Raw genomic sequence first — 14,339 nt, forward strand, 5'->3', positions numbered from 1 at the left:
AGCGCCACCATAGGCGAAATGAAGAATTAAACAATGCCCATTAATTTCAACATGCTGTCTGTAATACCTAGACATTTCTGGGCCTCTAAGCAGAGTGAGCTCTTTGTAGCTGCTTTTCACCACAGCTGGGGACCACACACAAAAAACAAACAAAAAGAAAAACACACAACATTTTAGTTATTTTTATTTTTTTATGCGGTTCACAATAAGTACCCTGTTAAATAAATTGTTTGATTTATTCCGGTCATGATACCAATTATGTGGGGATTTTTTAATGTAATGAATGCATAACTTTGTTTTATATTCAGTGACTTTTTGTTTTTGCATTTTTTTTAATTTAAATTGAGGATTTTATCTTGTTGAAAGTTTACTTATTTAATATTCTGAATTTTTAATATGTTAGCAGACAGATGTGTACCGATACGTGTAGCAGCCTATTGCTAGGGCAACACTTGTGCTCTAACCAACTACTTGTCAACAGTCCTAGGGTCTGTCCTAGGGTCCTAGCTGACTGTATGGGGTTCACCAGTACTTAAATGCATCACTAGTGACACAGGCAATTAAAGGGTTTACTAACTAGGATCCTGGAAGTAAAACTGTCATTACTAGAGATGAGCGAATATACTCGTTTCGAGTAATTACTCGATCGAGCACTGCGATTTTCGAGTACTTCCATACTCGGGTGAAAAGATTCGGGGGGCGCCGGGGGGGGGGGGGGGGGGGGGGCGGAGCGGGGGGTAACAGGGGGGAGCACTCTCTCTCCCTCTCCCCCCTGCAACCCCCCACTCACCCACAGCACCCCCCTGAATCTTTTCGCCTGAGTACGGAAATACTCGAAAATCGCGGCGCTCAGGCGAAAAAGGGGCGTGGCCGACTAGGTTCGCTCATCTCTAGTCATTACACAACTGCGCATCTGCACCAGGGGTGCACAGGGCACCTGTGCAGGGCTTATTCTACAGCGCCTTAAAAAGTCAACGATATAGAATAAGAACCCTAACTGTCTGCTATAAAAAGGCTTATGGAAGGGGGGAGAGCAAAAAAAGGCTAAAAATTCCAGTCACGAATATCTATTCTCTGATTATCGGCTGATTAATTGCCTTAAAAATACATTTAAAAAAACAACAAAACTTTACAACCGATAGAAAGGCTTTAATTCCTCTTTATATTCAGCACAGTACATCATGTAGTAATTATGTTATTTGCTTTAGTTCTAAATGTAAACAAAAACGAAAAAATTCAGCAGCCTTTGGTCAAACTAAATAATGAGTAAACCTTATGAGCGTATCTATCTAAAATTGTGTAATCTTGTAATGCTTGCATGTTCCATCCACAACAATAGGATCTGTTCATCACCGCAACCACACGAATTCCTGAGCTGGATCCAAAACAAAAACAGAACATATTCAACATTGCAGGAGCCTGGATCCCTGAGCCGGATCCAGCAGAACAGAACTTGTTCACCACTGTAGGTGTCCCGATTCCTGAGGTGGATCAAGTACAACAGAAATTGTTCATCACTGCTGTTTAAACAGAATTCCTGAGCCAGATTTCCAGAATCAGCCATCAGTTATACTTGCATGGGTACATTGTGCATGGGTATCAAGACGACAGGTTAAGTCTCCTTTAATAAGTGCTTTGCTTCTAAGGTTTCTTTACATGGAGTCCAAGTATATGGGAAGAGGGGACTAGCAAGTAAACCATCACAGGTACAATCTAGTCCAAGGCATTCCTTCGGCCAAAGGCTCTCTTATCTCCCAGAATGCACAATTCTGTATCTGGACAGGACCATGACCTTGTATCACCAGTATCGGCCTCGGCACTCTTATCTGGACCTTCTACAATTATGTAACGAATGCCATGTGTATGTGCTTGAAGAAAGGGCTTGTATGTTAAATTAAATAGAATATAATAAGTATCCGGCAGTTATAAGCCTCTTATACTCTTCTTCTTAAACCAAATGTCATGGCTTGTATAAAACCCGTAAAATTTCTAGCACAGTCTGAAGAGCCATAATGGGGAAGGTTAGAGGGTAGCAGGAGTCCCAGAATTCTGTGCTTGTTCCCCAGAAACATCCTCACTGCCAGGATCATCTGTGGAAGAAAAGACATTTCACAAGTCAACTGTGTATTCAGATATGATCACAGCTCTAAATACATTCAGAATAAATAGACTATGTTCACATCTGCATCGGAGGATCCATTAGGTGCCTCTACCACATATATCATATTTAACCCTTTCCAATCCACTGTCTGACTTGTAAAGACATTATGATTTAACGCTGTACAGCTCCGATGTTGGAAGACATCCGTCGGGGTTCTCTTACTGTATATTGCCAGCCTCTTTACTGTCGGAGCCTATCCAAAGTGCCACCTCATGCAGTACTGGCTTTAGCCAACATATAGCGCCATTGTATAACGGCAGTCAAAGAGTAAGCCCCCTAGGAAAACCAGGATACAAATTGGATTGGAAAGGGTTAATGGAAAGTGAAGTGTAGCATACAGCACCTTTTCTTTCAAAACGATGGAGGGACACCATTATAAGTTAATGAGGTCCGTTGTGGGATGGATTCCGCACCTGCAAATTAATAAGTTCATTGTTCAGAGTAAGCACAGATGAAACTATTAAATTTGAGTCCACTTTTTGTGTCCCCCACCTTTATTTCAATCATGAACCATCTTCTTTGTAGCAGAGATGTCAGAGGTAGAAAGTCTGAGGGTGTTACCAAAGTCCAGACTCGAAAACAAGGGTGTATGTGTAGGTGGATCAATAGAACGTAGATGATCATTGAGCATGAGGGTTTGCTAAACAGGCAGTTTCGTTGTAGCTCACTTTAGAAAGATTCCCCTATGGTGCCAGCCAAATGTATGAATTTACTTGAGTTGATAGTGGCCCTCAACTTCCCACACAATGGCAGCACTGGCAGACTCCTGCCCTTTTTGTTGAACTTCCTCCTCTCTTAAATATTTAAAGGACTCATATTACCAGAGACATCTCACAACTATACCATCAAAACTTCCACAAACTATCCAAAAAAAATAAATAAATGGTCTAAGGAAACATTCACATGGTTTGGCCGGTGTACAATCTTTTAAGATTAACACACTATATTTGTGTGCCCTATATTTTGCTCGCGATTCCCATACACATTCCACGCTTATTTTCTAGAAACTTGATAGCTACGGTAAATAAGTATATTTGGTCTCAAAAGCTAGCGCTTATTCTATGGTCCACACTCTCTGGTCTAAAATTCTGGCAGCCGACATTGTATACTGAACTAATTATGGCTAAAGCTACCTGAATTGACAACCTTTCAAGAACCTCATTGCTCTTCCTTTCTGGCACTTCCTCCTATCACTGCAGTCAGCCATGATCAACCTCTTATGACATGTGAGCAGCTATGCTTTGATACAAGCTACCTCACGCCCCTTTGACACAGGCAGAGAATCTCACGATTCTCATGTCTCTGAGCAGACCTGCTCGTGATGTCATCACTTGCTGGTGACCTAATCACCAGCTCGTCTACACTCAGGCAGCCGATTTAGACCGCACGATTCTAATCATTGTGTTTCAGGTTACTATGCGAAACACTGAATGATCAGGGTTTAAACTGCACGATCCAGGGCTGATTTCTATGCCGGTCGAAACTGAACGATGAACAAGAAGTGCACAATTCAAGTTTGTGGTTTATCGTCGGCTCGCTTTTAAACTAAACAATTATCGTTCAGTTTCGCTCTTTTGAATGACTTTCTGAGCAATAATCGGTCAGTACAAATGTAGCTTTAGACATGGCCTTTCACTTCTCTATCAGTTAATTGTCTTACCACGAGAATTGACACACCCTATATACTCCGTTTTCTTAAGAACTGCAACTGTAGTTACATTCTGACTTAAATCTTCTATCCCTAGCAGGATTCAGTAAGCTCTGTTGAGGGTCTTGACTAGATTGTACAGGGTCCGTTCCAGACTCCACCGCCTTTTCCCCTCTACCACTTTGCTATGCTGGTGCTGTAAGGCTCAAGCAGAAATTATCCTTTGCATTGATCAGTTTGCAAATGATCAACTTATATGGTCACAATTCATTTCTAGATTCTTGGCACTATTGGGTGGGCTTCAAAAACTACTGAGATTTATTCCTTCAATCATCTTTCCCTTGGCCAGTCTCTCCCTTCTTGTTCTCGTGCTCTTCTTCTCACTCTTTGCTTGTATCATCTCCAGTTTATACAGAAACTGTGTATTGTCCACTGAATCAACTATCAAATAACAAGATTACAGTATTACTTTGTTCTGCACCTCAGGTGCTTCGCTCAATAATCAGGATTTTGGGACTCATGTCTTTTTGCTAGTCACTATGCTTATTCTTTTCAGTGAAGTAATTCCTTGCACTGGTAAGTCCTGGTATTATCTCCTATGTGTTAATTGTAAAAATCTATCCTTGCGGTACTATGTTTTGCAATAAAATTAGAATGAGTAATAAAGAAACAGGTAGGTAAATCATATATTGTAATTAATTCTAATCAATTTAAATAACCAATGGTACTTGGTACAGGCGGTATAATCAATATATAGCTGTTCAGATAAGCATGACCTTTAATTAATTTAGAGAAAGAAATAACAAAACAATATAAAATCAAATGACCAACGTTAAAAGCATCAAATAAAAGCCAACATGATAAAATATCAACTAAAAAGCATAATGTAATGTATGTGAATGTGTGATTGGAATGGAGGATGGTGAGTGCGTTGACGCGTTTGAGTAGCACATGCATACGCTCTGAGTTGTCAGTTTGAGCTTGCGCATGCGTACCAGCAGGGCTGAAGGGGGTAATTTGGGTTTTCGCCACAACGGTGAAAGGACCAGTATAGTCAATAGACATAAGACCCTATAAAGGAAGGGTGGTGGGAGGAGAGCAGTGCATTGTATATAACATGGGCTAAAATATAAAGTCCCAAGAACTGGATTACTAATGGATAGGGGATTGTCGGTTAGGGCTTGTTCACACAAGCGTATTCACATGAGCGTATACTTTCACGTGACAAAATATGCAGCATATCCTATCTTGGTACGTATTACCTCCGTAGGAGCCCAGTAAAATCAATGGGCATGCATAAATACGCGCAAAAGACAGAGGAAAGCTGCATATTTATGTAGCAAATGAAATTTCTTTTTTTCTGCATACACAAACATGTAGCGCACACAAAAACACACTGGGCAAATTAAGGAAGCATATTTGCGCAACTGAAATGTACTTACGCCCATGTGAACTGGCCCTAACAATAGTTTCTGTCATAAAAGAAAGTCTTAATAAAGGACGATTAAATAACGGTTAGTTAAATCATAAAGACTGTATCTATATGAAATCTTGTGAATGGAGAATGTGACGTGGTGATCATTGTGTAGTGAATGATATTGGATGGATAGAAATGAATGAAATAGGAGGGTAAGTATGTGTTTGTAGAACCTCAGGTGTAGAATGGAGTTTTTAGGATGGTAGGAAGATATTTTTTAAAAAAGGGGTTAAGGAGGCGATAATTTTTGCAAATGTATATGTTGGTGAATAAGAAAAACAGTTCAGCTTATCTAACCAGTAAGACTGTCTTCTAGAAGCGTTACATACCGTAGATTATCTTTTATTTGTGCGGGACGGTACAACTCTGGGCTTGAACAAGAATGATTGGAATTTTTTTTTCTCAGGAAAAAAGCTCAGCCTCCATTAAATATTTAAACTTGATCTCAAGAGCTGAAATTTCCAACCGTTCTTCAGCCATCATACATATTTGTTTAGAGGGATCTCATTGTGGCGGGTGGGGGATTCAATCTCTCCCCACAGGCTATATGCATTCCATATATGTTACAATCTATTTATTTTCACTTTATATCATTTTGGCTTTTATTTGATGCTTTTACTGCTGGACGATGGATTTCATACTCTCTATAAATTAAAGGTAATGCTTCTGTAGTTATATAGTAACCTGAACCTCTATATGTTTATTATACGACCACTACAAAATACTATTGGCCTTTCAAACAGATAATAAATTACAATTGATAATTTACATACCTATTTACTTATTTTTAAGAATCATTTTAGTCTGTATTGTTCCTCTTCTTTGTATTGTATGTAACGATTTTTGGAAATGATTATTTCCCTTGCGGTTCCTTTTTTTTCTTCCCTTCCCCCTCCACCCTGCTCATTTCTGCATTTCCATTCACTGTATTTGGAGTTAGTGCATATACCAATGTGTCTGATGAAGGGGTTCTCGCCTGAAACATGTTAGAATTGCTGTCTCTACATCAATAAACCACAAGTCAGGCGTATTCCTTGACTTCATTCTCTGTACAATAAAAGGGAATTCTGCACCAAGCCCTATTTTCTTGTCTATTGGACTTTGTTTGCTAACATTTCTGGCTAGGGATGTGGAGGGGAAGCGGCTTCATTCAGTGTTTGAGCAGAGCTGCTCCCATGGCTGCTACAGAGACTTTACAGGGCAAGTTAGGCTAGTTTCACGTAATGTTGTGCGAAACCAGCACTGGCTCCGTCCTCCAAGCAGAGGCCTGTATGGGGGCAGAAACCTGGACATCACCATAGGAAGGGGACCTTTTTGATCGCTGTCTTATATACTTCCCATCCCCGTCAGCCTTTTACACTAACAGAAAACCACCATGTTCAGCACTTTTCTGTCCCGTATAAAAGACTGATGGGGACAGAACCAGCGCTGGTTTTACCAAATGTTGTGTGAAAGCAGCCTTAATATTAAAGTAAAAAAAACTAAATGCATGGAGCTGGGTGTAGTTGCCAAGATCATCCCAATCATTTAAATGTAATACTTTTCTAACAATACCAGTGAGCAATTGGACTCCATTATTGCAGATTTACATACTCACATCAGCAATAAGCTAGAATAAGGACAGATAGTCCCATAATTCACTTGTATTATGCAAGTCCTTGGTTGCACATGGTCATTGTAAATGTACCACATGGTTAGAAGCATTACAAAAGACTGATTAACCTTTTTACAATATAGGACACAACACCCAATTATTTTGAGCTGGATTGTTAAAGTTAATTGGAACATTGACTTCTAGTAAACCCCTACTGTAATAGAGTCATTTGGCTTTCGTTAGTGCTTACTAGTCAGCCCCATAAATCTTGCTAGCAACTTTCGAAGGGTTTTTTCCACAGGTAGGGGGTGGTTTAATAAGGGGACCAGGTACATTCTCTAATGAGCAGCTGTTTGCAGGGGCTCTGTGGTTTAAAGGTTGGAGGTCATTTACCAACATGAATGAGGATTCTTGTTTCTATTTGCAGGATGATTGAAGAATACGGAGGTCATTTTAAGCACACAATGGAACATAAAATCAAATCTGAAGGAAGGACAAGCTGCATTATCAGAACATGTAGTGCTCAGTTCGGAGGTTGTGCAAGTGATATTGCTGACTACTGGATTAGTGCTACGACAGACTTGAAAAAGGGAATGCGTCACCTATGGTTTACTAACTAAAACCAGATAGTGAAACATTTTCCATTTTTCTAATCCGTTTTTATTATTGGATTGTAGATTTTCTATTCTTTTGTCTGTACATGACTATGGGGGTTGAATATTGCCTGAGCTACAGTTAAAGGGCCACCCCGGTGATTTTTTTCTTTTATTCATTCCTGATTAAGCTATCCCCTCCAGTATATATAAGTGAGCTACTGCTACTTTGGTTAGTCATCTCTTTCTATCTGAAACCCTCTGCCCTTTCTCCTCAGAATGTCATGTGACCTCAGTTCTGACCAGCTCAGATTTACTTGGGGCTATGCTGTCTGAAACTTATCAGTTTCTCAGTTTGTGTGATTCTATTCCATAGACCCTACCACAGAAACTGCTTAGAAGGAGATACAGGCACTCCTGTCACAGTTACTGCTGATGATCACAGCTCCTGTCACACAGATATAACAGAGGAGATCACAGCTCATCATCCTGTCTGTATACTTCTAGACTGTAGCTTATTTAGGTGAATATGGGAGATAAGGTATATTAAACTGTTCCCCTAGCAGGCAAAAAAAGTATAACCTTTAGCTGATGCTATGTTCATGGATCATGGCATTGATTTGAAACAGAAGGTAAAAAAATCTCAGCATCAAGATGATGCCTGATAAGCATCAGACAGGAGCTACTGCAATGCATGGAAGTGGCTGCAACACAAAGAGGAGACCTCTAGAGTGTGACAGGCAGTCAGGTGAGGGGGAAGGGATGGGGTGGTCATAGAAAAATGTGTTTTTTGCCAGAGCAGACCTTCAACAGAATTTAGAGAGATGCTTTGCAGCAGCCTCATGGGCCATTTACACAAAGGACTTAAAGGGACCTATTGACTTCCATGGGAGACTGTTCTAGACATGATCTGTACAAATTTGATTGCAGAGGGAGAAGGAGGAGGTGAGCTGTACCATTACCCATTGTGAATGGTGGATCCTATGTTCACTTTAGTCCTGCCAGTGATAATAATGATAGGACTGCTGAAAAGTGATCTATACTGTCTTACACTTCCTTCACGATTATTAGACTTATTGGTCACTCTGAAAAATGCAGCACATTAGGATTTTTTTAATATAGATTGTGACACTGATAAGATACAATCCGATGAATATAAATAGTTGCGGCACTCAGGAACTCAAATCCATTTTATATTTTGTAGAGAAGAAGTCCATCAGGTTTATTATAACTCCAGTAGAGTTATAATAAACCTAATGGACTTCTGCTCTACAAATTATATTGAATGGATTTGAGTTCCTGAGTGCCGTACCTATTTATATTCATCGGACTGTATATTGAGGACTGGTGAGTTGACGGTCGTTGTGGATTGCTGGCACCGGCTGTTTTACTGTCTTCCCCACTGTGGTGGTTGTATACTGAGTGGCACTGACCTCTCTATTGTGTACTTGGACTGATAAGAAACAAGACCCCCTCCCCTCCAAAGATGGCGGAATTTAGTTTTTTTTCCCCCATTTCACTCGACTTAAATTTTTGTAATTTCTTTAATACATTATATGGTACCATTGAAAAATACAACCAGTCCTGTAAAAAAGCCCCCAGACAGCTATTTTGAATGATGAGTTATAATTTTTTAATTTATTTTTTAAATATGGGGAGGAAAAAAACTAAAAAAAAAAAAAAAAGGGTCAGAGTCTTTAGGGGATTAAAAAAAGGGGGCTTTCTGAATACACAGCTGGCTGCAGTGTACAGTTATAAACCTCACATTTAAAAATCAATATCAAATTTAATAACAACTTGGGTAAAATGTACAGTATTTATTAGAACATTGCTAGTTCCAGAAGATACAAATTCACCATAGTATAACACATTTAATAAACTGGTCAATGTAAAAAACTTTTAAAAGTCTTATTCACACACTGGAGATTTGCTCAGTATTTTATTTAGCATCAGTACTTTGATGCCCAAATCCAGGATTGTATCCTAAACAAGGACATATAATGGAGATTTATACAATACTCCTCTTCATTCACTCCTGAAATAATGATGTTACTGATGTAACATACGGACGAAACCGGCAATGTGTGAATAAGGCTTAACTACTCGTAGAGATGGACAACAGCTAATGTGGATGGAGTGTAACAGCTAATGTTGATTAATTTTTCAATTTGCTTTAGTTGTCACTCCATTATGCCATTTTTAATCTGTTCTGCTTTATAATATTTAGGTTGCCCACAATAAAGTAAGCAGAGCCCAGTAATACAGGAGATTAGAGAATATCTACAGTAACAATGTAGCCTGCTCTACAGAAGCAGTAATTGAGCCCAACTCTCCAGGGGACTGCCCTGTGCCCAGCTGTCTGCTCACCTAGCAATGCAGTGGTCTCCCCTGCGTCTTCCTTGGCACTGCTACACTGCTGTAAAGTGTCTCCTGTTGAAGAAGTAGGCAGGTTGTTTATTTCACTTCTATTCTCCTCTTGGGCAAAACTTAGAGTCCCAACAGAAAGGCTGCTGCCAGCGATGGAGTCAGGCACGGGGATTTCAAGTGTTTCTTCAGGCTCCACCTGTAAGACATTTACATTTATTACATCTCTAAACTCTAAAGTACTCTTAATTATCATATTACCACTCACCAATGACCAAGATATGAAGCTAGCTACCTGAAGTTTGACTTATAAATCAAGTCTTTCACCCAACTGTACACCTAGATTAAAGGTTCTTAATCCCACAGCATGCAGAGTACATGGTCCAATAGGCACGATTGTGTGGTTATATGGCATTGACTTGGGTGGGGTATTGTCACTCCTTAAGAAGACACCTAGAAGGTGAGTGAGGAGACTTACAAGGCCATGCATGCTCCTCAGAAAAATATATGCAAATAATGGAGATAGAACAATGGCTCATCTTCTAGGTGCTCTCCTTAAGGAGTGACAATACCCCCCCCCCCCGATTCACGTCATAGGCCTCTCACTAGCCAAATCTACTGCACACTGATGAGGGTGGACCACGATCCAAATTTGGCCCAGGATCACCAGCTGTCTGCACCCTACAGACCTTCCATCATAGATGTGATGCATCTATGAGGATACATCTGCCACCAAGAACTCCCACCAGGGTCCCATACATGTTCTGTCCGTGTCCAGCTTCTGGACGTTGTGTGTGGGGGCGCATACAAGGTCCTGACAGCACACATCAGAACAGTGTGGCCAGTGGCACCTGGAAAGGATTAGGACTTCAGAGCGGTAATTGTTTACGGATAGACATTTTTTAATTTTGTGTAGTCTAAGGTCTGAATTAAATGAAGTCTGTCACCTGATTTTGGCATTAAAGTACGAGATCTTTGTTTTACATAAAATCCACATAATCAGTGCTGCCCATATACGCACCATTGCAAAGTGACAGCGCGGGAAATTTAACAAAAAAAAAAAAAAACAGGAAGACTGTGCACAATAGCGGCCGTGAAATACACTGTCATGCGCAGAAAATTGCTGCCATACGCGGTGCTAGGCCGAGTCACTGCCAGCTCCACAGCGGTAAACCAATGCGGACTCAGAGAGTGTCTTATGCATATGGCCATGCGAGCCCGGCCATATACTTACTACACTGTTAATTCTTAGTTCATGGTCTAGCAGAGAACAGCAGAGCAAAAAAAATAAAATTATTCTTGCCCGTTTTGCTCCAGAAAAAGCAATGTGGAAGGTTCTGATGAAAATGAACAGATAATGTTCAGATTCAGGGAAGGAGCCTAAACAAGTTCTTCAACTGTCTGTAGCCAGTGTTATTTTTTCTTCAATGTTAAAAAGGTCTGCAAATGTCACACCCCAACTCACCTATTCTCTGCCCCGCTGCTCCCATGGTCCCTACCAGTCTGCGGCCAGCAGTGACATTTCATATTGCTGGTGACTGCAGCAGTCACTTGCCACAACCCTTGGCATCATGACTCGCATTGCTGAAGGTCATGTCACTTGGTGTCCACATGTAAGCAAAGATCAGTAGGACTGCGGGGGCAGAGAACTGGTATTCTGTTAAAAAATGTTTTAGCATATTTGCAGCAGTTTTTAATTTAAAGGAAAACAAAAAGAATAACTCCTTTAATTGAATTTAGGTTGCAGATCCAATTAAAAAACTATAGGACAGCAGAGAGCCATTGCATCACTTAACCATTAAACCACCAGTTGCTTTAGGTCTGCCAGAGGTCTAGGGCAGTGTTCTCCAACTCCAGTCCTCAGGGACCACCAACAGATCATGTTTTCAGGATTTCCTCAGTGTTGCACAGGTGATGTAATTATTGTCAGCGCCTCAGACATTGCCACAGGTGTTCTTACCATAGGATATCCTGAAAACATGACCTGCTGGTGGTCCCTGAGGACTGGAGTTGGGGACCCCTGGTCTAGGGCACACAGAGGACGTCAAGTAGCACAATGAAGCCACAACAATGCACCACCTGTGCCTAGAACTCTGTTGCTTGTCGAGACAGAATGAGGTTACAATAGTTTCACTTTTTTTTTACCTTAGCGCAAAAGGGACACAGAGGGAAGCTGCACGTATTACTATTACATTATTTTTATGGGGGCAAAAAAGGAAGTATTGTCAAATAGGGAGCACAAAGAGCAATGGGGCTGAGTGGGGGCCTATTGTGGATGGAGAAGCATAGTGAGCAGTATTACTATGTGGGGTACTATTACTGTATAGAACACACAGATGGGGGGGGGGGGTGCATTATCATCTGGGCCACTATGGATGGTCTGTTTGTGTGGAGGTTCGGCGGGTGCTTGACAAATAAAGAGCCAAAAGAAGTCTGTTCGTTAAATTCTACAGACACAGGTCATGGCTGGAAGAAGTCTTTATGGCAGTCTGGACCAGAAGGAGAAGAAAAGTGAAAGTAAACAACTCCAATCAGCGATAACGTCACCTGCAAGTCACTGGTAATAGCTGTACTGTATTCACTTATATTATAGGGTCTGCAGAGCAGCTATTTAGCTAACACTTCTGATTACTGTACAGCGGTAATAATGGTCTCTATATATTGGAATTTATTCAGTAGCAGTATGGTAATTTGTGGTAGCAAGGCCCTGGCATACTGGATTTAGTTCAGTATGGTGAAGTGTATTACTTGTATAGTGGTGCTATTTCTTAAATGTATGGCTGTCTCATTTAGCGGTATAAAATAGAATATAGCCTTTGAGATTTTAGATTTCATTTTCATTTTTCTGAGGGGTGGGGGACAAGAACTTTATAGACCTTAGCAATGCCACACTGGGGCCCGTATATGCAAACAACGTGTTGGTGGGTCAGGGCTAAAGTTTGCCCTGGGGCCCATAGAACTCATTACGCTCCTATTTATTAGGGAACCTTTTTTGTATTTGTATATATATATATATATATATATATATATATATATATATATACATACAAACACGGCTTATTTTTATGCTCCATAGCACCATGTGTTCCAGCCACCAAGACAAAAGTACCTTCTATTTCCATTTGCTACAGAATGAGAACTACATATGGCAATGTACACAGATGCACAAAAGCTCTGCATAATCATTTATTTCGTGGACCTGTACGGAACAGTAAGTTACAGAGAGCATCTAAAAATATTCCAGACATTATGTTACAAAGGCTAAAATAGATTCATACATAGTAAGATCCAGATCTAAAAAGTTAGACAAGTAAATAATAAATAACCAAAACAGTGAAACACTATGTCCTGACAGCTCAGGCGTCTATCTAAGTACAACGTACTCTATTTTAGAGTTTGTAACATGCCCCAGACAATCAAGTACCCATTCCAGTGTAATACTGCCCCGTATCAGCAATTATAACATTAGAAACAGAAAAAAAAAAGTTTTCCCCAGTAACAGCCGCCTGGTACAAGAATTGCAGCTTACCCCAGTCAAGTACCAAGTGTAGTCCGTGCTGGCATTGCTGGAAACAAAACCACGCTCCTTCTCTTATAACTCATATAACCCTTCTAAAAGCATGCATGAAGTGTTCAAACCGGATTTTAAAACTGGTTTACAAACCGATCCTGTAAATGTGCCTCTTTTCCCACAAGTTATACCTTATGCTTTTCACTTCTGAATATGAACTGCAAACAGAGATCCTGAAATCTGGAGCGATCTGAAAGTTTTAGTACGTTGGAAATGTATGGCCCCCATATAGCATATACAAAAAGAACAGGGAAAAAAGATGAAACGCAACTTCTTTTCATTCTGCCCCACACCGTGGCTCTAATTGACCTACCCAGAATCCAAGAGCTTTAATAACATCCAGTTTACACATGGGACATGTCCTGTGCTCAAGCAACCATGGGTCTATACACAGTCGATGGAAGATATGTCTAAGGAAAAGAAAGGGCAAAAACGAAAAAACAAAACAAAAAAGTCAGTAAAATGGATTCAAAATGAACATCGATGAAATATAATAATAGGCATAAGAAATAGGTTTTGTTAAGAGTGTAAGGATGGAATTACAAAATGTGTCATTTGATCTCAGTTCCCAGGCATTATTTATTACTTGAGTCGGGCTCACACAAACAGGTCGGATTCTGCTTGTGGATATCCACAGCGGGAGACCTGCAAATGATAACGGAAGTGAATTGCGTATGGTCATGTATGTGTGTGGTTTTTCCAAACGTGGAATGACATCAGAAATTTGCCCAACCCCCTGGAAACACCCTTCTACCGCTGAGGGAACCGCAAGGCGACAATACCTTGTGTGGTTGTGGTGAGAGATGTTCTGAGCGCCATGACTTCAGAATGGGATACTGCTCTCTTGGCATGGCTGGTTAATATTACTTTTTTTCTTAAAGGGTTTTTCCCGCGATAGCAAGTGGGGTTAAGCACTTCTGTATGGCCATAT

General features: G+C 40.4%; 1 protein-coding gene across 1 annotated transcript in view; it reads right to left on the minus strand.

The window, feature by feature from the left end:
* Window positions 1-1,142: 1,142 nt before the first annotated feature.
* Window positions 1,143-14,339, minus strand: part of RNF149 (ring finger protein 149) — a 54,396-nt gene continuing 41,199 nt past the window's right edge. The window contains exons 5-7 of the mRNA XM_066577732.1: window positions 13,722-13,818; window positions 9,841-10,036; window positions 1,143-2,090 (exon numbers count right to left, since the gene is read on the minus strand). Coding sequence (XP_066433829.1) covers window positions 2,023-2,090; window positions 9,841-10,036; window positions 13,722-13,818 — 361 coding nt within the window. The 3' untranslated portion in view covers window positions 1,143-2,022. The remainder of the gene's footprint in view (window positions 2,091-9,840; window positions 10,037-13,721; window positions 13,819-14,339) is intronic.

The sequence above is a fragment of the Eleutherodactylus coqui genome, chromosome 1, assembly GCF_035609145.1.
Source record: "Eleutherodactylus coqui strain aEleCoq1 chromosome 1, aEleCoq1.hap1, whole genome shotgun sequence".
NCBI lineage: Eukaryota > Metazoa > Chordata > Amphibia > Anura > Eleutherodactylidae > Eleutherodactylus > Eleutherodactylus coqui.